Below are 24,189 nucleotides of genomic sequence, written 5' to 3' on the forward strand. Positions count from 1 at the left end.
TATCCTGTTATGTCTCCTTCTGTTTATGTTCTTGGTTATCTTTAAGGTGAATCCCACACTATCTAGGACTTTGCCCTAATTCAGAGACATACCACTTGGCAGGTCTTCTGAGGCAAAGGGAATGTCCTGTGCCCCTCGGTGCCTCACAGCTGGCCCCGTGTCTGCCCCTTCCTCCTGACCCCACTCCATGCAGCGACCCAACAAGGCTCCTGTTTTGCTCACTGGCCTCCTGGGCAGGGCAAGCAGAGGGTGAGGCTAGTGTGGTCCAGATGAGGTTTGCGGCTGGATGTGAGAGCAGAGGCTGTCACAAGAAGCGTAGAAAGAGGAGGTGGTAAGACCATCAAATCAACTACAACGCAATACCAGCTATTATAAAAGACGGGGTGGAGCTGGAGGTGTGGGAGAATAGCCATGTATATTGTTACACAACACACAGAAGAAAGCATTTTGCAGAACAGCTTGGTGCAGTGTGATCCCATGTATGGTTTTAAAGATAGAAGGGCAATTCTTAGCACATAGTAGACACTCACTATTTGTTAAATGAATGAATGAACAGTATATACCAAAATGTTACACTGAAGCTGGGGATATGGTGGGCAGAGTTTTATTTTTCCTGCTGTTTTCCTTTTTGCAATAGTCATGTTATAGTTAACATGACATTACTGAGCCATACATGTGTCTGGTAGCCATACATACTCTAGGGGCCGGGAGAACCACATAGCATAAATTCATAAACTGGCCTCCCTTTTATTCTTCTTAGGGGTATTCATCACAGGCAAGCAGTGAAGGGAGCTAAGGGATGGGAATCTACCAGATTCCATTTTGAAAGCTACTGGCTTCGAAGACCTTTACAGCCCATGAGTTATTCTACAGCAACGCAGTCAAAGCTTCTGGTGCAGGCCTCTCCCACTACACACCAACCATCCCCATAATTGGTGACCAGAAGACACCCTGCTGATGCCTCTTCCCAGTGTCCATGGTTGGGTGGCTGGGTAGAAAAGCAAGGGTCTGGTGTCAGGCCTGCACAACCTTGGGCATACAGTTTCATCTTCTAGATCCTCAGTTTCTTCATTTGTAAAACGGGTTATAAAGGTACTGATGTAACCGAGTGCATTGGCTCAAGTCTGTAATCTGAACATTTTGGGAGGCCGAGGCAGGTGGACCACTTGAGGTCAGGAGTTCGAGACCAACCTGGGCAACATGGTAAAACTCTGTCTCTACTAAAAATGCAAAAATTGGCTGGATGTGGTAGCTCATGCCTGTAATCCCAGCACTTTGGGAGGCCAAGGCGGGCGGATCACGAGGTTATGAGATCGAGACCATCCTGGCCAACATGGCGAAACCCCATCTCTACTAAAAATACAAAAATTAGCTGGTGTGGTGGTGCATGCTTGAGCCAGCTACTCGGGAGGCTGAGGGAAGAGAACTGCTTGAACCCAAGGGGTTGGTTGTAGTGAGCAGAGATCATGCCACTGCCTGTGGGGTGGGCATCCTTAGGAAACCACCATACGGGGGTTGGGACAATCACGATGGTTTGAGTTAAAGTGCCCACAGAGGCCAGTCAGACCTGACACTAGCCAGCGTCAAGTGCAGAGAGCACAGCAGGTAGCAGAAATAAGAAAACAGGCGGGGCATAAGGGACATCAAGGTGCAAACACAATGATTGATAGCAACAGGCACCCAGCCCAGGGGAATTGGGCAGTGGTGCTGAAATGGGAGAGGTGCTGGAGGAGACTGAAGGGCCGTGCCTGGTTTGGGAAGGGAAGCTGCCCTTCAGGTCTAGCCCATTGTTGCCTTAGAGAATGGGGGCCCAGAGGGGCAGCTGTTTGTATTTTTCAAGGTAAGTTTTAATCAGAATTTTAAACCTCTTAATTTCTGAATGATGACAACCAACAGTTTTTGAAACACTGTGCCAACAGTTTGTGACTTCCTGCCTACATGGTCCAGACTACCAGGCCGAAGATGGAGATCTTCAGCCTGAGGCTAAGAGGCTTCGAAACTGAGGCTAAGAGGAGAGGAGAGATGAGTTCTACTTTCCTCTCCCGTCTTTCAGATATTAACAACAGCTTTCAATGCCAGGCTCAGTGCTGTGCAAAGTCACAATCTAATCTTCCAAATTATTAGAAGGGCAGCCACTCTCCCAAGACACAGCTACTGAAGGCGGCAGAGCAGGGGCCCACACAGCGGACTGTAAGGCTCTGTACTCTTCCCCACCATGTTGTCCTAAGAGGAGCAGCCAGTGGAAGCAGCAGTCACTTCTCAGAGAGCCCCAAGGCACATGCTAGGCCCACTCTGGGAACTAGCTCTGTCTGGGTGGACACTAGCTCTTTAATCCAGTTAGATGTGCATCTTAGAGCGCTTTAGTAATCCAGGGCTGGCCAGGGAAATGGTCAAGGCATGGCCTGGCAGGGTTGAGTGCAGTACTATTTGTAACATGGGGTTCCCCAACTCCTACCCCTTCCACTGCACCCCAGCTGCTTTGGCACTCTGGTCCTGCCCCATCCATCTAACTCCAAGGCTGGCAGAGGAGGAATGTGCCTTTGACCTTGGAAGAGCAGGAATAGCCTGCACCCCTCTCTGTGTATTACATCTTTTCCACAAAGCCACCAAATGCTGACACTTTTTTTTTTTTTTTTTTTTTTGAGACAGAGTCTCACTCTGTCACCCAGGCAGCAATGCAGTGGTGCAATCTCAGCTCACTCAATCTCTGCCTCCCAGGTTCAAGCAGTTCTCCCACCTCAGTCTCCTCTGAGTAGCTGAGATTACTATTGGTGCCAACTATTATTAGAAGGGCAGTCACTCTCCTAAGATCACAGCTAGTGAAGGTGGCAGAGTGGTGACCCAAGCAGTGGACTATACCTGACACCATGCCCGGCTAATTTTTGTATTTTTAGTGGAGACAGAGTTTCACCATATTGGCCAGGCTGGTCTCGAACTCCTGACCTCAAGTGATCTGCCCACCTCAGCCTCCCAAAGTGCTGATTACAGGTGTGAGCCACCATGTCCAACCAGACCCTGACTTTTTGAATTATCTGAAGCAATTTATAGCCCCCTCTCTCCTCTGTAAGATTATTGCCCCTTCCCCAAACAATCTCTGACCATCACAGCCCAACTTATTCTTTCCATTGTAGAGGAAATCAGGAAAGCTGGCCAAAAGCAGTGTCAGGAGGGTTGACAGCAATGTTGTGTGGTAATAGAGGATCCTTCTTGAGATCCGTTTGAGAACAGGGTTGTGGTTCCCGGGTTCAAGTCCCACCTTGATTACAGTCTATGTGTCATTTGTTGAAACAAACTACATGTTCTGTCAACTTCTACAGAAGCACAAGTGGGAAGGACGCCTCTTTCTGGGGACACAGGAAAGCATCCCAGGGCAGGGGCGAATTGCTTTGGTCTGAAAAGCTGGGCCTTAGCATGCAGTGCGCTGACTTTGGAGGCATATCCGCAGGCTTAAAATTCCAGGTCAACCACTTATCAGCTGTGTGGCCTTGGGCAAGTGACTTTATCTCTCCTATGCAATGGGGCTGATTTTATCAACCTAATTTGACTGTTTTCAAGACTGTAAATGATGGTCAGAGTGGAGGCTCATGCCTGTAATCCCAGCTACTCAGGAGGCTGAGGCAGAAGAATCGAGTCTGGGAGGCAGAGGTTGCAGTGAGCTGAGATCATGCCACCCACTGCAGTCCAGCCTGAGCAACAGAATGAGACTCCGTCTCAAAAAAAAAATTGTACATGATAATGCATGTGTGCTCAGAAGTGATAATTACTATAATTATTATTTTATAAGGCCACTTGGTCACTGTTACCTGAAGGCTTAATGTTATAGAAGCAATCAGTCTGCAAGTATTCTAACTGCTGATTCCAATTAGAATATCACCCAAGTGGGGAAGAGTGAGTGTCTCACAGCTATAATCCTAATACTCTGGGAGGCCAAGATGGGAGGACTGCTTGAGGTCAGGAGTTCGAGACCAGCAATTCAAGACCAGCCTAGGTAATATAATGAGATCCCTGTCTCTGCAAAAAAACAAAAAACATTTAGCTGGGTGTGGTGGCACATGCCTGTAGTCCCAACTACTCGGGAGGCTGAGGTGAGAGGATCCTGAGTCTAGGAGGTCGAGGCTGCAGTGAGCTAAGATCATGCCACTGCAGTCCAGCCTGGATAAAAGAGTGAGATCCTGTCTCAAAAACAAACAAACAAAAAAAGCAAACAACAAAAAACCACATTACCTAGAAATCCATTGTCTTGTCTGTGGATTGTGGTATTTTTTGTTTGTTTGTTTGTTTGTTTTGGTTCAGAGTCCCAAGTATCCCCTCCACCATGCCCAGTGGGAGGGAAGCCAATCAAGAGAAATGTACCTGAGTCTCTTCAGTTACAGGAAAGAAAAGGGCAGGCCCAAGGGAGAAGGTGGGAGAGGAAGGGAACAGGAAGGGTTCCAACCCTTGCAACAGTTAAATGTTAATATAGGTGTCAGCATAGGAAGTGTCTTCTAATGACAGAAGGAACAGAGGGAGTTTTTCAATCATCTCCTGCTTAACACATACAGATGTATTCATAATTATCCCTTGCCTCAGGCCTCGAGGCCCAGGTGGGCTCCAGAAGGCCTGTGTTCCTGCCAGACAAGAGTCCTTAAAGAACATCATGTAGACAATTGGAATGCCATTTATCGTGCAAAACACAATAAAACTCCAAGCTCTCTTCCTGTCTCACAGACCCATAAATTATGAAAATTATACCTGCCCTAGGCCATGGACATATTGTTTTATTAAAGTTCCGATGAATAAACTTAAGGCTCTTAAAAATGTCCTTTTGGCTTTCATTTGGCACACACCTCCAGCATGGAGCTGGCCGCCTGGGTTTGTTTGATTGGTTTACAAAGGTACTTTGGAAAGTGGAGCTCACTTCAAGTTGCAGGTTCAGCGAGTGGGAAAGGCTGTCTGGAGGGCTGTAGGAGGGAGCAGGGGACTCCTGGCCAGATGATGAGGCTGTCTGGGGGTTCTCGCTGCACCCCCCACACATACTCCACCGTCTCCAGACCATTCCTTTTTGTGGGAATGAGCATCAAGCTTGATTCCTTCATAGGAGCTGTGTGGTTATGGGTGTAGAGAGGGCTGAATTCTGCTTCTTTCTCCTGAATTTTAAATTCAGTCGCTGGGGAGCCTTTGATCTACTCCATTCTGGGCTTCTTCCTTCTTCTCCAAATGCTACATCCTTCAGTTGATCTGTTTTTACCCTCTAGCCCTCCATCTTAGTACTGCGTGTGGGACAATTCTCTGAGCCTCAGTGTCTGCATCTCTAAGAGGGAAAGAATAACGTCTGCCATGCATGGTCAGTACCTGGAGAAAAGAAGTCATTCAATAAATGCTGGCTGTTATTACTACCCCAAAGCCATTGTATATATAACTGGAACCAAAAGCACAAGGCCAGAGGGATAATCAAGAGGGGCGCACGTGGAACTTTTTCTCTGGATACTGCTCGGCTCCCGTTTCCCCAAGAGCATTGGGGTGGCTGAGGCGTTCAGCGCTCAAACCCTTGTGTAGGTTTTTGTCATTGTTTTTTGTTTGTTTTGTTTTGTTTTGTTTTTTCTTGAGGCAGTCTCGCTCTGTGGCCCAGGCTGAAGTGTAATGGCACGATATCGGCTCACTGCAACCTCTGCCTCCCGGGTTCAAGTGATTCTCCTGTCCCAGCCTCCCAGGTAGCTGGGATTACAGGCATGCGCCACCATACCTGGCTAATTTTCTTTTTGTATTTTTGGTAGAGACGGGGTTTCACCATATTGGTCAGGCTGGTCTTGAACTCCTGACCTCATAATCCGCCCACCTCGGCCTCCCAAAATGCTAGGATTATAGGTGTGAGCCACCTCGCCCAGCCCTTGTCATTGTTTTTAATCTCCAAGCACTAGAAATTGTTATAGTGCCCACCCATAAGCAAACCCAAGACTGAATCAAAGTGTGATATACACGAACTGGGACTGAGCCAATTTAAAAGACTATTATCTCCAAGTGCCAGTGACTTGTCTTGTCAGTGAAGCAGGACGTGGAACGTTAACCTTGGTCCACACTGCAGGAATGGGACGGGCCACATAGAGAGAGTTCAGCCCCTATCTTTATTCTACAAGTTCCAGAGCAGACAAGCCCATGTTGAAGAACATCCTTTCTGCCTTCTTGGGCAGTGCTGGGGATCCTGGCACGCATTTGGATGTCTGCAAAGGGAACTCAAGGTTTGGATTTCACAAAGAATCCTGAGAGGCCATAACTGGTGACCCAGAGTTCCTGATCTGTCTTCCCCACTCTCCTTTCTTCCCCGATCCCTCATCATTGGTCATCTCCTCCCACTTATTGGTATTAGAAAAAAAAAATCTCTATTAATTTCTAGAAAACAAGAGGCATGTGTTCACATGTTCAAAATAAAGTCCAACTTTCATCATGATTGGCATATGAATAAAAGGTCATCAAAAAGCTTCCATAGCTATGTAAATTGAGAGGTGGCTGAGTGTCTCGTAAGTCTGAGTGCACTGGTGGGGCGGTGGGGGGGGGTTGCACAAGGGAATCAGAAGGAAGGTGCTGGTTGGGTGCGGTGGCTCATACCTGTAATCCCAGTACTTTAGGAGGCAGAGGCAGGCAGATCACTTGAGCTTAGGAGTTCGAGCCCAGCCTGGCCAACATGGTGAAACTGTCCCTGCTAAAAATACAGAAAATTAGCAGGACATGGTGGCGCATGCCTATAATCCCAGCTACTTGGAAGGCTAAAACATGAGAATCGCTTGAACCCATGAGACTGCAGTGAGCCGAGATTGCACCACTGTGCTCTAGCCTGGGCGACAGAGCAAGACTCTGTCTCAAAACAAAACAAAACAAAAAAACAGAAGGTGCATTAGGTGGTCATGAAATGGATGGAAGGCTTCCGAGGTCAAAGGGACTACTTTTGTGCAATATCCACCAATCCCATAAAATAAGGAAATGACCAAGGACTTTTCTATTTGGATCCTTGAAGCATGTATGTGTTCATGTGTATGAAAACCTGTTTTGGGGGCAATCAGGACATAAAGGGAGAGGGACAGGTCAGATGATCCTTTTCCCCCCACCTCTTCTCAGTTTAGGAGCTTTGCTGTCCATCAGCGGCACACACACTCGTTTAGGGGACAGCTTGCCTACTAGGAAGGAGGCTTTAGCAGCTCCTGGCAGTATTCGGCTTCATAAGGAACAGCAGCTTTTCTCCAATGGTCCTCGAAGGGACTCCCCAGCCTGGGAAGATAAGGATCTTCTCTTCTTTACTAACTCCTTCCATCCAGTGCTTATTCTCAGACAAACCTGAGGCCTTGCTGGGCAAAGAGGTCAGGGAAGTGAACACAGAAAAACACCACAAACGGCAGTCCCATGTATATTTAACAATATATATTTATATATATTTTCTAAATCAGTACATTCAGTTTTTAACTTTTTTCTTCACAAACAGAAGAACTCTTACAATAGTAGACTTTCTAAAATAAATACTATTAAAATAGAGCTTCAAAATAAATATTCTATACAAAGAAAACCTTCTGTGGTAACTTTGTGGTGGGGCGAAGGTGGGCTACGGTGAAGGGGAAAATGAAGTCAGGATGTGGCAGGGTGGGAGCCTCGAACAGCTTTTCTGTTTGTAACATGAAACCAAGCTGTGGGACAGTGAGAAGAGAAAGCAAGGCAAGACACCGCACGGTTACCCACAGCAGAAAATGGCAACGCAAGATTCGTCATCGACTGTCACAGTAAGCAGAGAGGGCATGAAAATGCTTGTCAAAGGCATGAACCAGAAGGCTGGTGAGGCTCGCGGGATGCCCCAGTGAATTGTACAGTGTAGAGCTGCGCTGCACATGCCCGCCAGACACTTCCTGGGACAGCAGGGAAGGAGAACGGGACGATTCAAGGTGACAGTCATCCGGGTTCTGGTGCAGATCACTTTCCACGTGTGCCATCTCGGACAAATCATTATCTAGCCGGGCCTCACTGGAGGTATGATGGTGATTGACAGACTCCACGAGGCTGAAAGAACCAGCCATGTCCTACAAGGTCTTCCATCTCAGCGGTGAGAGGGTGCGTACCAAAGGAAGGGATTGGTCTTCACCTCCTTCCGGCTCGGGAAAGCCTTAGCTGTGCCCATCTTTTTATCTGGGGGCGGGATTTGCTACCTAGGCAAAGTTCCCAGGGTGCTCGCTGGAGCGCTGTCCTTCATAGACACGGGCAGCCAAGGCCCCCTAGGAGAAGGGTCCTGGATCTCAGCTGCCCCTGGAGTTAAGGCAGAACCCCCACCCACCCCAGGTTTAACAAGGGTGAGAACCAGCCAGCACTTTTCAATAAAGGTCAAGCCGAGACATCGTCCAGCCAAACAGGCCATTGGTGACAGGAAATACACTCAGCCAGAAGCAGCTACACATGCGTGTTATGTTTCTGAGTGCTGGGTCCCTCAGTGGCCCTTGACTGGCCCGAGCTGGGGAGCGTCCACAGGCAAGCCAGCTTTATTCTTTTGTGTGTGTGTGTGTTTAAATTTTTGCCAAGAAGCTGACAAAAACAATACTGAGGGACTGCTACACAGCCAAGCTGGGAGAACCAAGGATGGTTCCTTCGCTCCTTCCCATGACCACAGAGCACACGGGGCACCGAGGTGGACTTTCAGAGAGCGCTCTGCAGACATCCATCAAGCGGGCTGAAAGCAAACCAAGAAGAACAAGCTAGAACAGGGGCAGGGGAAGAAAGGAAAACGCAAACCCAAACCCAGAAAAATCCGTGTTTACAAGTATGTACACAAAAAGGCAGGGTTCAGGAGGCTGTTTGCCAGGAAATAGGGTCTCTGTCGGTAGACAGTGTGGGGTGTGTGTGTGTGTGTGTGTGTGTGTACACAGCTTATGTAAATCGACTCTCCACAGAACAGATGTGTAGACCATCAAGATCACCAAAGTGCAACTTGCCACTGGGTCAAGTTTCCCATGGAGCGAATTTGAGGGAGGGGCCCTTGGGAAAGTTCTGAGGCCTCACAGAAAGCGTGCACATGTGTGCTATCGATTTTGGGGCCACCTCATGTAAGGGAAACATCTCCAGTCCCTTCAGTACACTTCTGATACATTCAATTCATATAAGTGGTTGGCTGAAAGTGTGTTTTTTTTCCTACCACTCCCTCTGAAATGTTCAAGAACATCCATACATCCATCACAACGTGTGGCAAGGTAGCTACATGAATCAGCCTTGGAAAACGCAGATGCAGTATTTCACATTCGCCTTGTACAAGCTAGCAAATGCTACATAAATAAAGCCGGATAATATGACCCTCCCTTCCTCCAATCAATAAATACCTAAGGTTACAATTAACTTACTCTAAATCATAAGATGTTACTACTAGTCTTCAAGAAGGAAAAAAAAGTCCTTGAGAAGCATTAGGTGCATGCCTATCACAGCTACCTACCTCGCGGCCTCCTTCCCGGAGGTACCTCTGTTCCCACAGAACAAACCGGAAATGCTACGGACGCTCTGCCTCATGCGCTTCCAGTTTCACCTGGGGTTGTAGCTCTTCTGACTCGGGCCATGCCCTCTCATTAGAGGGGAAAACGAAATACCACACAAAGCAAAAACCCCACACAACAGCTGGGGAGGAAGGACCAGATACACTACAGCTTTTGCATGCAACAAGTACCTACCCACTGGACGTGCTGCACCTTCTGAGTCCTTTAGCACCTTGAGAGAAAGAGTTGCTACAGTCTTTGAGGGCTGTCGGGAGAGGGCGGTGTGGCTGTGCACAAAAGCAGGGCTCAAACCCAGTGGCCCCAGGAAAAACCTTTCCCCTACCCTCTCTCGAGCTCTTCCAAGCTCTTCCGACTCCCCTGCTGGGGCTTCCTAAGACTAAAATAGACTCTTTTTTCATCATCTCTCTATTTACAGGAAAGATACAGACACATCACTATACACAAAAGGCTATGATAGTGAGCAGCAGAATCAGAAGAGAAGAATCCCAAACCCAGCCTGGCTCAGTGGCCATTCTGCCAATGGGAGGTGCTGCCTCTCTTCTTTGCTGTTAAAATCCTCTTCTTGGTGGGGAGGGAAATTGTGTTCCTTGAGGTTGCTCACCCCCAGATTTTGAAATCAGCCCTTCCTGGGGGTGGCCCAAAAGGAAGCAAGTTGTTTTATTATTATTTTTTAAAACACCGTTAGCATCTGGTTTAATTATTCTATAAAAACATAATGACTGGATCCAGAGACCACAGCCTCAGACTCATTGGCAAAATGATATTTGGTCTCGCATTTGCCGCCCTGGCTTCCTCTACCCATATAAAGTTTCTGGAAGGGATCTGAGTAGAGAGAACCCAGGACACGTAGTGGGCAGGCGAGTCTGTGACTCGGTAAGAACCGAAGGACGGTGTGGTGAGCGGAACACCCCCAAGAGTTAGTTGATGCAGTTGGAAGGGAGAAATGCACTGAGCAGTGGCTCCTAAATCCGTCCTGTGGCTCCGGGGAGGCAGAACGAGGCTTGGACTCACTGGCCGTCCTCTGTTCTCAGTGGGCTCCCAAGTATATACAATAGGAACTGCTAGGGTGTTCTATACCTTCCCCAAGACATCAGGGACAAAGTGGGGTACAGTGAGGTGGGGGGGAGAATAAGGTATAGAAGACTCCAAAGGTCTTCTTTAAAGGTACCCTGGTACTCAGCTAACAATTCCTCCCAGGCAGCTAGCTCCTGTGAGAGCCAAAGACAATGGAAAAGAGGAAGAGGGAGAGAGAGAGGGAGGGAGGAGGGGACGGAGAAGGAGGGGCTGGGAAGGCATTCAAGCAGCTGCAGCTTCCGGATATGTGTCCACATCTGTGTTCCGTCTTCTGAAAAAGAAAAATCCCCCCCACCCCCCGCAAACCACACCCTGCCCCTGCATTGTCTGTTCGACACAAAGTTCCAGGACCCTGAAAAAAGCCCCAAAGTGCTTCTTCATTGTCTTGGGGAAGACAGGGTAGGTGGTGGTGGTCTCTGTATCTTCCGAAGCTGGGGGTGGGGAGTGGGTAGACTAGCAAGGTCAGCCTCAGGAGGCTAAAACCTCTGAGCTTGCTGCAGTCTTCTCAGATGTCAGAAGAGAACCAGGTTTCCAGGAGGAGCACTGGGGCTTCGACACAAACCGTCAGAAAGGCTTGTCGGGCCTGCTGGTCTTGGCATCCCCGCTGGCTGCTTTGCAGATGACGCTGTTCGTGTGCTTGCAGCGGCAACCAGGGCGGCGCAGACGGTCGTAGCCGCGCTGGGCCAGCTTCACGCAGCCAGTGGCAGGCAGGTAGCAGAGCAGGCAGGGCAGCACCACGGAGAGAGCACCCATGAAGGACCAGCGGGCGCAGCAGTTGGAGCGAGAGCAGGAGCAGGGGTGGTCAGCACAGGAGCCCTCATCGTCCTCATTCGTGCAGTGGTAGAAGATGCCCTGCACCAGACACATGCACGTGCCGTAGTTGACCAGGGTCTGGGCTGAGCACAGGCACTCCTGGTTGCAGACCCAGCAGGAGGGCAACGTCCGGGGCGACGCACACTCCTTGCATTTACACTTCCCACAGGCCTCGCACAGCAAGAAGTGCTTGTCCAGCTCGGGTGGGACCGCCGGGCCCTTGATGTCCAGCGGCTTGCAGTGGACCACCTTGGGCTGGATGCGCACAGCTCTTGGCGAGGCCTGGTCGGCCACGGGTGGTGGTGCCATGTGGTCTAAGAGCCGTTGGTCAGAGGATGTGCTGCTGCTGCTGCTCACAGAACTGGGGCGTCCACTGAAGGAGATCCAGTGGTGGGTGACGTCCTGGTCACAGCGGGCGGGGGTCGGGGCCAGCTCTGGGGCCCCACCCCGGGTTCGCTTTGGGCCAGTGGTGGGGGCCAGGCCAGGGTTGTCTATGTAGTCATTCTCCACGTGGCTGGTCTTCATCTGGTCAATGGGTAGGATGGTGAGTGGGTGCTGGAGCCGGCTGTGGGACATCCGGCTGTCAAGAAGAGGCTGGACCATGACTGAGCTGGGAGTCAAGGGGGCGCTCTGTGGGATCGGGGGCTCCATGGGGCTGGAGGTCCTGGACTGTATGGAGAAACAGGCTTCTAGGGGCCCTGGGGGTGGGATGGGGAAAAGGAAGAGAGAATGGATTCCAGGCATCAGTATGTGGCCTGCCAATACCTCATCCCCCATCAGGTCTATGGGAACCGCCCAACTGAATTCCCTCTGTGGACTTTCCAGTGACTCCCCAAGCTTAGATGGTTAATAATGACAAGAAGTCAGTGGTGGAAATAACACTTACTGAGCACTTAAGATGGAGGTACTATCCTAAGCACCATATACATTAAGTCACTGACTTCATGATAATCCTAAAACGTAACTACTATTATCCTTTTGCTATTTACAGAAAAGACATGTTCAAATTAATTTGTCCAAAGTCACACAAAGCTATCCAAAACTATCAGTAGCAAGACTCAAACCTGGGCAGCCTGAGTTCATTCTCTTAGTCACTGTGAAACATGCTCTTTATTTAAGATACACAGCTCAGTGGACGTAAACACAGGATATCTGGAACCAGACTCAAATTTGATTCTCACTTTTGCCTAGTGATACTGCTATGAATGAGGTTCTTTCATCTCTATGCCTTAGGTTTGGATTTTGTCATCTGTAAAATGGGTTCTTGTGAGGATTAAATGAGACAATGCATGTCTATTACCTAGCATATTACCTGGCATGCAGCAACAAGTTATCACTGTCCCAGGAAATGAGTTTAGATCTGAACACTTATAAGCAGTGCGTGCCAAGCATTGTGCCAGGTGCTGGGGACAATGTGGTGAACTCAACACACAGCTCTGGGTGCCCCAATGGAGTTTATCAGCTGGATAAACAAGCCCTTTTTCCAGATATTCACAAGAGAAGGAAGGACTGTATCTAATGCCTGCACATGCAAGATATTAACTTATTACTACCACTTCTTGAGAGCAGCAACCTGCAGTGGCTAATAATCCCTAGGTATGTGAGCTTCTGACAACTTGGATGGGAAATCCTCTGGAGGGGCACTCACATCACCCATTTCCAAGTGCTGAGCTGAACATTCAGCCTAAATGCTATTTACTAGAATAGCTAAGCCAACCCTGGATCAGTTTCTAATTTCACCGAGAGAGTGCAATTTTAAGTTGGAATCCAGCCAGAGATTCAACTGCAGTGCCTGACACGGAACCCCAGGAAGTCACTTAAATCAAAGAGCGGAAATGGCTTGGTTCAAATTTAGAAAGTGCACATTGTTTTCTATTAGAAGTGCCATTTCCTTGCCTACTGACCTTTACATTTGGAATTCTGCTGGAGATCAATTTAAAGAAATAGCAGCAGAAGGCCAAGACCTCTGCTCAAGGGGACACAATTTGGAATCCAAGGGAAAGATTACAGTCTGGGAAGATTCTACCCCAACCTTAAGAACCCCAGGGAATGGGGAGGGAGGGTAGAAGAGAAAGATAAGTCTTTAAAACAAAACCAAAGAAAGGCCATTGGATTGATATATTATGGAGTGGGGTTTTAGTAAACGCTTGCATTTACTAAAATTTGCATCAAGATGCTAATGGTGTTCTAATGAGGAAAGCTAATCCTGCACCCTCTGCTGTTAGGTTTATCTAGAACCTGTCTAAAATGAAGAGCTAGCTCTAGATAAAAGTTTATGAAGGGGATTAAAGGGGGGCTATCCACGGGGCTCCAGTATGTTTATCACTTACCCTGCTAAATGCAAAAAGCATCCAGTCTTTTCTGCAAAGTTCAATGCTCAGTCAACTGATATTTCCCATTCACACAGGGCATCAACTATTGGCTTTGCTCCCATGGCCCTGCCTACTTAAAAAGATGCTGGTATTTCTTTACACACTTTGTTTTTCCTGCCTTGGGGTAAGTCTACCTAGTGGCAGTGCCTGCCCCCCGTGTACTCTTCAGATGAAACCAGAGCATCACCTGGGAATGGGAGACTTCCTCGTGGCAGAGTTTGCCTTAAGTGTCTGGCAGGTCTGCCACCAAAGAGTAGCCGCTTGCTAAAGCAGCCTCCCGTGGAGATCCTGTGGTCAGGTCTGGAGAGTGGGAATGCAAGGAAGCCATCTATGGAGAGGAGTTTTTCCAAGGATCAGGCTGATGACAGGGTAGGAACTCCAGGGAATGCTACCTCAGCCTGCCCACTTATTCTCAATAGGGGTTCCAAGGCCTTGCTTCCAGAGTAAGTACGTTTGGGCAAGAGGCCAGGGTTAGGAGCCCGAGGTCCAGCACTGAGGACTTGGCCTGGAGGAAAAGCTGTGACTTGGCCTAAGAATAAAAAATGCCGTGGATAAGGTTCTCCAGCACCAGCCAAAACCCTCATCCATGGACAGTGACGACATGATTCCCTTGTTTCAAAAATCCCTGTCAGGAATATTCAGGGTCCTGCAAACACAATGTAGGCGACAGTTTGAAGCTTCTATTGCCCCATATAGTTGGGTTTTCTCTCAGGATTGGGATTGGGTCTGGCTGTGCTGTGAAAGAAAGTAAAATACTCCCTTCCCTTAAGCAGATTCACTCTCTCTCTTTTTTTTTTATTTGTGAGGTTCTTTAAAAACAGCCACCCTTCCTATAGATAAAGAAAAAGAAATAGGCAACGCTCATTTAATGGGCCTTGGAATCAGAAGGCAGATTCCTCAGTTCCTGGAAAAGTCCCACCAGGAAGCCAGGATGGAAGCAGCCGCAGGCAATGGGGATGTTGGCATTTGCAAGCTCCCATAACCCTCCAGAGGCAGCTGTCAACATCTGGGCCTGCAGCTGAGGCCAGACATGGGGATGGGAGCTTGGCCCACGATGACTCGGCTCTCTGGGGACGAAGTAGCATCTGATGGCTCCACTGGGCATATTCTAAAATGTATTTTTCCTATCATAACCCTAATGTAGTAGGATTCCTTTTGACCACCAGCTCAGCAAAAACCAAATCAAAGAGTTCCACTGCTGGCCTCACCCCACACCAGCAGGGACCCTCCACAGGAGGGCCCTCTAAGAGTCTCTGCTGAATTTGTCTGACAGAGAAATACAATTTCTGAGCTGTCTATTGAATAACTCCTCAGCACAGCTAAATGATGTCTTAAAAAAAAAAAAAGAAAGAAAGAAAGAAAAGAAAAGAAACAAGTCCAGGCGCTTGTAATCCCAACATTTTGGAGGTCCAGGCAGGCGGATCACTTGAGGTCAGGAGTTTGAGACCAGCCTGACCAACAGGATAAAACCCCATCTCTACTAAAAATACAAAAATTAGCTGGGTATGGTGGCAGGTGCCTGTAATCCCTGCTACTTGGGAGGCTGAGGTAGGAGAGTTGCTTGAACCCAGGAGGCAGAGGTTGCAGTGAGCCAAAATCGCACCACTGCACTCCAGCCTGGGCGACAGAGCAAGACTGCATCTCAAGGGAGGGAGAGAGGAAAGGACAAAGAAAGAAAGAAAAGAAAGAAAAAGAAAAATCAGCCAGGTATGGTGGCTCATGCCTGTAATCCCAGCACTTTGGGAGGCCGAGGTGGGTGGATCACCTGAGGTCAGCAGTTCAAGACCAGCTTGGCCAACATGGTGAAACCTCTTCTCTACTAAAAATACAAAAAGTAGCCGGTCATGGTGGCAGGCACCTGTAATCCCAGCTACTCGGGAGGCTGAGGCAGGAGAATCGCTTGAACCCAGGAGGTGGAGGTTGCAGTGAGCTGAGATTGCGCCACTGCACTCCAGCCTGGGCAACAAGAGTGAAACTCCGTCTCAAATTAAAAAAAAAAAAAAAAGAAAGAAAGAAAAAGAAAAAAACCAACTCTAAGTTGATCTGGAAGATCAATCTCCACTCACTGAGAAACACCCACCCTCTACTCTGAGCAATGCTGACAATCTTAAGTGCAGTTTAATATGTGCGCTCTGCTTCCCCTGCAAGGAAGGAAGAGATTTATAATATAAATAGGAGAGAGGAGGCTTTGCTTCATTTAGGCAGTTTGGAAGAGACTGATGGCCAATTTGGAAGACACTGGACAGAGAAACAAAGCCAGCACTCCACTTAGCCAAGGAAGCACCTCTATCAAGTTTAGGTGGTACTCTTACAAATTGGCAGGAGGGAAGGGACTTTTACCTCCACTCAACCTTCTAATAGTAATAAATAATAATTATGGAAGCGGCTAATATTTACGAAACATTTCTTGGTACCAGGCTCCATGCTAAGCCCTCAGTGATTTTATTTTCTCATTTAATCCTCACCATACTTCCAAGACAGTACCCATTTTACAGAGGAAGAGATGGAAGCACAAAGGGTCATAGAGCTAGCAAGTGATCAGAGCAGGATTTGAACCAAGACAGCAGAGGCTTCAGAGGCTGAAATACTAACCATTCAGCCCTGATTTACAGTGACTTGCAAAAGCCCTCCATAACCTCTGGGAATTCACAGAAAGGCATGAAAGTGCCATCGCTTTCACAACCATTGACCCCTCCAGCCCTCACGGATCATCATCAGAACATCCTGGGGTCTGCAATGCAACCAACAGGGAAGACAAGTCTGAACCCCACGTATGGGAAATGTCAGTGTGGAGAGTGAAGGCTGCGGGGGGTTTGTAATCTCTCTCATTGAAGGCTCTGAGTTCAAGTTCTCTTCACTCCCAATTCAGTGTTCTATGCCATAACCCTGATTTAAAAGTGGTTTCATTTTTAGTTTTCTTATAGTTGAATGAATCTCACTTGTAGAAGTTTATTACAAAGCAGTCCCCAAAAGGTAACCCTGGGGTGGAAAGGAATCTCTATTCCTCCCCACCTACATTGATGGGGCTCCCTGGCCCAGGTCTGTGAGGAAGGAAAGGAGCCAGGGAACAGAGAGTCCTAGGATATGGAATCAGCGGGCTATCAAAAACCCCAGAGCACACAACCCTGTATTTGCTGCTTGGCGGGTCTGGGAGCCCAGAGCCAGCCAGTCTGACACTCACTGCATTTGTACCTGTGGGGAGGGGCTGAGCATCAGGCTGCAGACCGCTCAATACAGGCTGGCTGAAAAGAGTCAAGAGGCACGTTAATATGTCCACACAATTGAGCAGGATGCCTAATCCCACCTACCCTCACCCTCCCCTAGACTTACCCCAGGGAGGTGAGTTGAGAAATATTGGGAAAACCTGACAAGTTGTACTTTGCAAGCTACAGCTCAGCTAATGACAAACTGGCAAGAGGCTGTGAATGAATGGGTAGCTTGAGCACTGCCCCATTCAGTCTCAGCGGGTTCTTTCAGTGAAGGTTGTTTAACCCTTTAAAAACTCAGAAGAAAGGTCTCTAGGCTGCCAGAGAGCCTGCCCACCACTATTGCTTGGTTCTATGTGACAATATCCCAGTTTAGCTAATTAAGCTACAACTAAATGATGACTTATTGCTTTAAAAGGACTTTAAAAAGAAGGGGAGGGATGCTGAGGGAGGCGGAGGACTTGCCCCTCCCTATACCCTAGGAAGAAAGACAATCTGCTAAGATGTGGCCCCAGTGGGAGAATAGAGCATTTGGGCAGCTGGATTTGTTTGCAAATCCTTCTTCCTTCCCCCACCTCCCTACCCTCAGCACCAGCACGAAGAAGTTCACCTCTGGCCATAATCTGTTAGAGACCCCAAAAGAAAACAGTTGCTTTTCATCACTGCATCCCATCACCAGTTATCGGTTCCCATCCTTCTTCTTCTCTTCCCTCTTTCACAACCAGTCAGCTGAGCTCCAAAGCCCCAGCACAGGAAGGGTGGGAATCTTGCTGGACTTCGGCTTTGGGCTATTTAATCAGCTTCAAATTTCTGCTTCACTGTATTACCCCCTTAATTGTCTGCTCAGATTCCCAGAAAGAAGGATTAGAAGCCAAGAGTCAGTAAAGAAGGAGTCAGAAGGAACCTGTTAACCACCGGCACGGTTTGGGAACTACTGGCCAAGTCGAGATCTGGGTGGGACCAGAACCCTAGACCCCCCAGGGCAGGGCTTCCTCCCATAGACACTAAGATCTTATTATTTGTCTCCTTACCCTCCACCAAGAAATGAACTTACAATAATAGATTTTAGCTTACTCCTGGGACAGGAGCAGGAAATGACTTTCCCTTCCCCTAACCAGAAAAAGAAAGACCACTGACAAGGGAAACCACTCTTTTGCAAGTGGCCACCTGCCCCAAAGGGCCTCTTCCCTCCTCAGCTAGATCCAGCACATCTGTGCTCCCTCCCCTGTGCCCTTGCTTCCTTCACTGACTGGGGCCTGTCCTTGGAAAGAACAATCGTGATCACAGCTGAACTGTGGAGCCTCTTAAGCCCAGCCACATGTCCCGGATACATTCCCCAGCCTTGTCAGCTGTCCGGATCTGCAGGGTGGCCCCAAACCCCTGAGAGCCAAGAATACCCCGCCTCTTACATCATGCAACACCCCACACCTCCTGTGCAGGAAGGGGGCACCGTTAAAACTAGGCCTTCCTCTTAGGAGCCCAGGAATCACAATGAGCCTGGCCCTCATCCTGGCTGCTCACTAGCAGCTCTGCTGGCCCCTGTCCCCTTGGGAGGAGTTTATTTTCTCTACTATACAGATGGAGAAACTAAGGCCATGCTTAGCAGGTTTGCCTAATCACTCATCTGCTCTCTCCTGGCCCCTGGCTTGGTCTAGAAGGAGCAATACAGCTTTCCGTATGTTGTTCATTCACCTTCCTCTGGCTCTTTTGAAAGAGCAAAAATGTATTCTAATGAGTCACTGCTTTCTCCCCTCAGGGAGATATAGGTTGGCCATGAGATAGAACCTTCTCTGCTCCAGCCATTTTTCCCTTCCTCAAAAACTCGGTCGTGTCTACATACAAAACCCCAAATTTTCAACTTTATCTCCAAATTCAGAGGCCTAGGCGAGAATTCTTAGCCAGGATGTCATCACAAGGGAACTGCCACCTAAGTAGAGGCCAGATGACAGATACTCTGGATTTAGAACCAAATTGAACACTATGATTCTCCAAGAAACACTGGACTTTTCTGAATAAAGAGGGAGGGCTCCTTCCTAAGCCTCCTTGGCACTAACACCCAGGCCCTAATTAACAGGATAGCCCAAGGATAGAAAATCGCTGTGGGGGCCCAGATCTGGGAGTTAGAAGATGTCACACCTCAAGACTTTCAGCACTGGAAACTGGAATCCCCACATATGGTCCCAAAGTATTAAATCCCAGAGCAACACAGCTCAAAGGTCACTTCTGGAAGTATTAATGGGTTTTAGTCCTCTCTTAATTTTTAAATCACTGATTTTCAAATTTTGCACTGAAAAGCTGCTTTCATTTATTATTCTTGAATGTCAGCCAAACCTCTGGGCACAGGTTTACCGAAGTCGGGGGCGTTATGGGTGTGAAATGGGCAGGAAAGATTTCCAAAGAGCTACATCTCTCCTCCAATTCTGGGAAGATGCAGATAAAAATGGCATCCGAAGCTGGGCACGGTGGCTCACGCCTGTAATCCCGGCACTTTGGGAGGCTGAGGTGGGTGGATCAAGGGGTCAGGAGTTCGAGACCAGCCTGACCAATATGGTGAAACCCCGTCACAAAAAAAAAAAAATGCATCCGAGGCCGGGCAGGGTGGCTCATGCCTGTAACCCCAGCACTTTGGGAGGCTGAGGTGGGCGGATCACAAAGTCAGGAGTTCGAGATCAGCCTGGCCAACATGGTGAAACCCAGTCTCTACTAAAAATACAAAAAATAGCTGGGCTTGGTGGCACACACCTGTAATTCCAGATACTCAGGAAGCTGAGGCAGGAGAATCGTTTGACCCTGGGGGGTAGAGGTTGCAGTGAGCCAAGATTGCACCTCTGCACTCCAGCCTGGGTGACAGAGCAAGACTCCATCTCAAAAAAATAAATAAATAACAATTACATCCGTAAGCTCCAAATTTCCACCTGTCCACAGCTCTGCCTTGCTATGTGTTCTGTCTCCTCCTACCAGCCCTAACTAAAGCTTTATAGTAAGATGAGGCCATTTCAGAGGTTGATCTGGAAAAGGTCGTGGGGCTGGGCAGGAGGGCCAAGGGCAAGAGGCCATTTACACTCCACCGAAAGGGAGTGACTCCCATAACCAACAGATGCCTTTAAAGTCTCCTCACCGTAGGTGACCAATATTTGTCCTTTGAGATTTCAGTAATCTGCTACTAAAATCCCCACCCTACACCCATACTGGCCACACGGCTCGGTTGGTTAAGCGTGTGCGCTGTTCATCACATTAGGATTTGTCTGGAGCCTGGAGGCGCGTGAGGACCCTCCCAAGGGATAGGAAAGAGGAAATGTGATTTCACACTGGACATCTTCACTAGTTCTTTCCCACCCTTCTGGGAGACAGAGAGGGAGAGATAAAGAGAAATCTTTAACCTCAGACCAACCTGTCCTAGTCCTCCCGACATCCGCACTTAAAAAAAAAAAAAAAAAAGGCTGAAAATTTCAGAGATGTTTATGCTCCATTTGTGTGAAGATCTGGAGATCTCTAAACATTGTGAAATTCACCAGTGCAATATTGGGTAGGGCCTCAGGCCAGACCGAGCTCATTAAGAGATTGATAAACCCACAGTTCCCCAACTGCTCTGGGCCTTGTACCTTCCAGCTTTGAATCCCCAGAGGCTTGTCAGAGACGTTAGTGCTTCGGTCAGCAACAGAGACAGACAAGTGCCTGCTCCCACCCCTTCACAAGTTCTCTGGCCTCTAGAGTGTCTGGCCTCTCTCAATACTGAAGAGAATCATGCCACTGATTAGAAGGCAGGAAAGAAGGGGCTGCCACTAGGTTTGGGCACCCCACTGTATACTCTTCTTTCCAGCACTAACCACGCTGGGGGTACCCGGAGCCTTGCTGCACCAAAAGGCGGCTTCCTGCCCTCACCGAGGCCTGGCAATATGGTTGCCCCTCCAGCAGCTGGTGAAAGAGGCAGTCAGCAGCTCGCCCCTCTGCCTACCATCTAGCCCCTCCAGCCCATTTCGCCTCTCTTGTCCATCCCTTAGCCCTACAAGCCACGCAACCATTTTCCGTCTCTCTTGCCTCTTCTGCCCACAACCCCCTGCCCCCAGTCAAGGAGAATTGAGAAACCTTCTTGCACAAGAGCAGCTGCTGTCTAAATGCTTTTTGATCGTCTGCATGGAAGGGGAACTGGGCACAGCCTTGGCCCCAGTGATGGAGCCAAGCTCCAGCTGCCCTGGCTAGCCAAACCCGCCCTCACCCTGCTCACTGTCCCCGGGGTCTTGGAGATTCAGAATTTTTCAGAACGTACCGTCTCTATCTTTCTCTCTTCTTTGTGATGTCAAGCCTGGTACCACCAAGAAGAAAGGAGGGAAAGTAGGAGCCTTATCTCTCCTACGTTCGCAACCTCTTCCTCCAGCTCCCACACGCCTGGCGTTATGTAAACGCACCTTCAGCCCCCACCACAGCCCTAGCACGGCCTGGGGTCCCCGGGGCCTGGCACAACTAGGTGCCCGGGGATAGGGAGATACAGGGTGGCCGAGGAGCCTCAGGCCCTACGGAGGCCAGGCAAGAAAAAGGCAACTGCAAGGCAGTTGCACAGCATAAAATGCGGCAGCGGAGCAAAGGTCAGACGGCGAGGAACCGCCTCGCCAAGGAGAGGGAGCAGAAATGCCCAGTCCTGAGCCAGCCCCTCGCTGACCATCGAGGGAGAGGCAGAAGGGGAGGGAATCCAGTCCGTCACGGCTCCAAAGAGAAAGGAAAAATCTACGTCGAGCATAGGCCGCTGCGGCGGGCTGAGAGATACACGGCAAAGCTGGCACCGTGGGCACCGAGCTGGGAGGTGGGCGAGTCGCCCAGAGTAAGGGCGCCCCCCGACCCAAACGGTGGCTCCTGACCAAGCCCAGAGCCGCCCGTTCCAGCGCTCGAGGAGGGTGGTGGCAGAAGGAGGAAAGAGGCCAGGCCAGAGGCAAACTCCCGGGACACGCACGGGGCTTCCCGAGTCGCAGAGGGCGGGGAAGCCGGGCTTGGCAATGCCGAGGGGTCGGAAACGGCGGTGCCAGGCTGTGAACACCCCCGGCGCCGTGCCGGCCGGACCGAGGGCGTCAGGGAGCTGCGGCGCACCGCAGCGACTCAAGGAGGCGCAGGCTGAGGGAAGGAACACTGAGGCGCGCCTAGAAATAGCGCACCATTTGCCCCAGTCCAAGGGGGAGTCGCGTCGCGGCTCACACGGGGCAGTTTCAGATCCCAAAACCGGCCACGGACTTACTTTGAGGAGCTGCAGGGTCACAAGCATCGCCCCACGTCTGTGTAAATCCCGGAGCCGGAGCAGGTCAGCCGCCGCTGTACTCGCAGACGCCGGCCGGAGGAACCGGCAAGGCTCCCTGCGCTCCACAGCGCCAGCTCCGCGCTGTCAGCTCCGCTCGCCACCTCCGCGGCGATGTTGCAACCACTGCCTGGGAAAATGGCTTTTTTATGAATGGGAGGGAAGGGAGCTCCAGTGCGCACGCGCGTCTTTCGCGATTCTATGAATGGGTGGGCACAAGAGACCCCGAGCGCGCATGCGCTGCTCTCCTTTTTTTATGAATGGGGGGCGGGAAAAGATCTTAACCCGTGATTGCTGGGACTGGCTCTAGCTCTACCAGGAGCCGTCGCTCTTTTACAAAGAGGGGTGGAGGTTCCAGTGGAGGTTGTTGTTGCTTTTTTTTTTTTTTTTTTTTTTTAAATGAATGGAGGGCGGCGGCGACTGCTGCAGCTGGGCCAGCTGCGCGGGCTGCACCCCCTCCCAGCCTGCGAGAGGAGGTAAAGGCCACCTTCACGCCACTGCGGGCCTGGGCTGGAACTGTCAGTGTCCCGGGGGGGCAGGGGGCACTGCGGCCTCCGGATCCAGGGTTGAGAGCAGGGTGGGGGAGGACACACCTAGATCTGGGGATCTCTGCCCCCCGCAGGCAGTCAAAAGGGGGGACGGGAGGACGCCTGCTGGGGGCCTTCTCTTTCTCTAGACCGGTGACGCCAGTGGGGAGGGCTCTCGAAGCTGCTTTTACCAAAAATTAAGAAAATGTCCATCATCCATATCACAGGGTGGAGTGGGGGTTGGTGAGTGAATCTGGTTCCTTTTCCTGAGGTTGAATCTCTTGTGAGTGCTGGCCGCCCCTCCCCCCATTTCTTGGGTGTAGACAGTGACTGGGCCCAGGCCTCTTCCGGCTCCAGTACCCCCCGGGGCGATTCTGGCAACTCAGCCGGAGGAAGCCTGGCCCTCGCCTCCCAGCGTTCCCCCTGCCCCCCGCCCCAGTGTTATGTCCGCAGTGCCCGGGCGTCTGCCCGCCCTCTGCCGCCCTAGCTAGGTGTCCTTTCTCTGTCCCAGTCGGTTTCCCAGCCCTCACAGGACGCTGGCCTAAGGAGCCTCGGTCCACTGAAGGCCCATGGCCCTTTGCTGTTGTAGGCGCCTTTCCTCAATTTCCCGACCTCTCGCCAGCCTCCCCTCCGGGGAAGTGGGAACGGCCGAGAACTGGCCAGGTGGATGGGTGGAGCCGGCCGCGCCGAGGATGCTGCCGGGGTGGCCTCAGGATTAAATAACAGCAGGGCTCTTGAGCCGCAGAGGAAATGGAAATGGCTGGGGATCTTTTCTTTGCTGTTAATGATGGTGGCGTTGAGGGGCGGGGGTGAGGATCAGCTCAAGCTGGTGAAAAGAAAAGCCCCCGCCTAATGGCTTGACTCCAGGAAGGCGGGGAGCCCTCGCGGCTGGCTCTGCTCCTCCTTAGAACCGAGGAGCCTGTAGCCTCCGGGAAGTCCAGGGCAAGGGGTGGCTTTGATGCGTGGATAAGAGCAGGGTCTGGGCCAGGGCTTGGCCCTGAGTCCCCTGCAAGGTTTGTCTTGCTGCTGTTGTGGTCTCACCGGGAGATTGTGTGGCAGTCTTTTTCTTCCTACGCCACTATAGGATTGTGCTTGGCTGTTGTCAGAGGAACCAATGAAAGGCTCCCAGCCCAGGGCTGAGGTCTGGCCTAGGGCTGGGGCTGGGACTCTCGAGACAGGCAGCCCAGACCGAAACCCAAGGTCACCGAGTCCTAGTCTAAAATGCCTTCTCACCATTCGGACTCACCTCTCCGTGTACTTACCCAGTTCCTGAGGGCACAGCAGACTCTTCCTAGCGAACCTCAGCCTTCCTTTCAGTGGTGAGACCTTCCTCTAAGACCACGAGAACCCTTGCCCAGGACAATGGGTACAGCTGTCCAGACGTCCCTTTAGGGATGATGAAGTTCAATATCGCCCTCTCCATTTGTC

At 50.1% G+C, this 24,189-nt stretch overlaps 1 protein-coding gene across 2 annotated transcripts; it reads right to left on the reverse strand.

The window, feature by feature from the left end:
- Window positions 1-7,374: 7,374 nt before the first annotated feature.
- On the reverse strand, window positions 7,375-22,355 carry SPRY4 (sprouty RTK signaling antagonist 4). Of its 2 annotated transcripts, none has more exons than XM_012460804.2 (2): window positions 22,178-22,355; window positions 7,375-12,073 (listed from the first exon to the last, which is right to left on the reverse strand). In XM_012460804.2, the coding sequence occupies exon 2, from the start codon at window positions 12,024-12,026 to the stop codon at window positions 11,127-11,129; it is 900 nt and encodes a 299-aa protein (XP_012316227.1). In that variant the 5' UTR covers window positions 12,027-12,073; window positions 22,178-22,355; the 3' UTR covers window positions 7,375-11,126. The 2 variants fall into 2 exon arrangements, with proteins under 2 accessions (XP_012316227.1, XP_012316285.1); XM_012460862.2 differs by lacking the exon at window positions 22,178-22,355 and adding an exon at window positions 21,221-21,618.
- Window positions 22,356-24,189: the final 1,834 nt, after the last annotated feature.

This window comes from Aotus nancymaae, unplaced genomic scaffold, assembly GCF_030222135.1.
Source record: "Aotus nancymaae isolate 86718 unplaced genomic scaffold, 86718_ANA_hifiasm-v0.15.2.pri h1tg000064l_1, whole genome shotgun sequence".
Lineage (NCBI taxonomy): Eukaryota > Metazoa > Chordata > Mammalia > Primates > Aotidae > Aotus > Aotus nancymaae.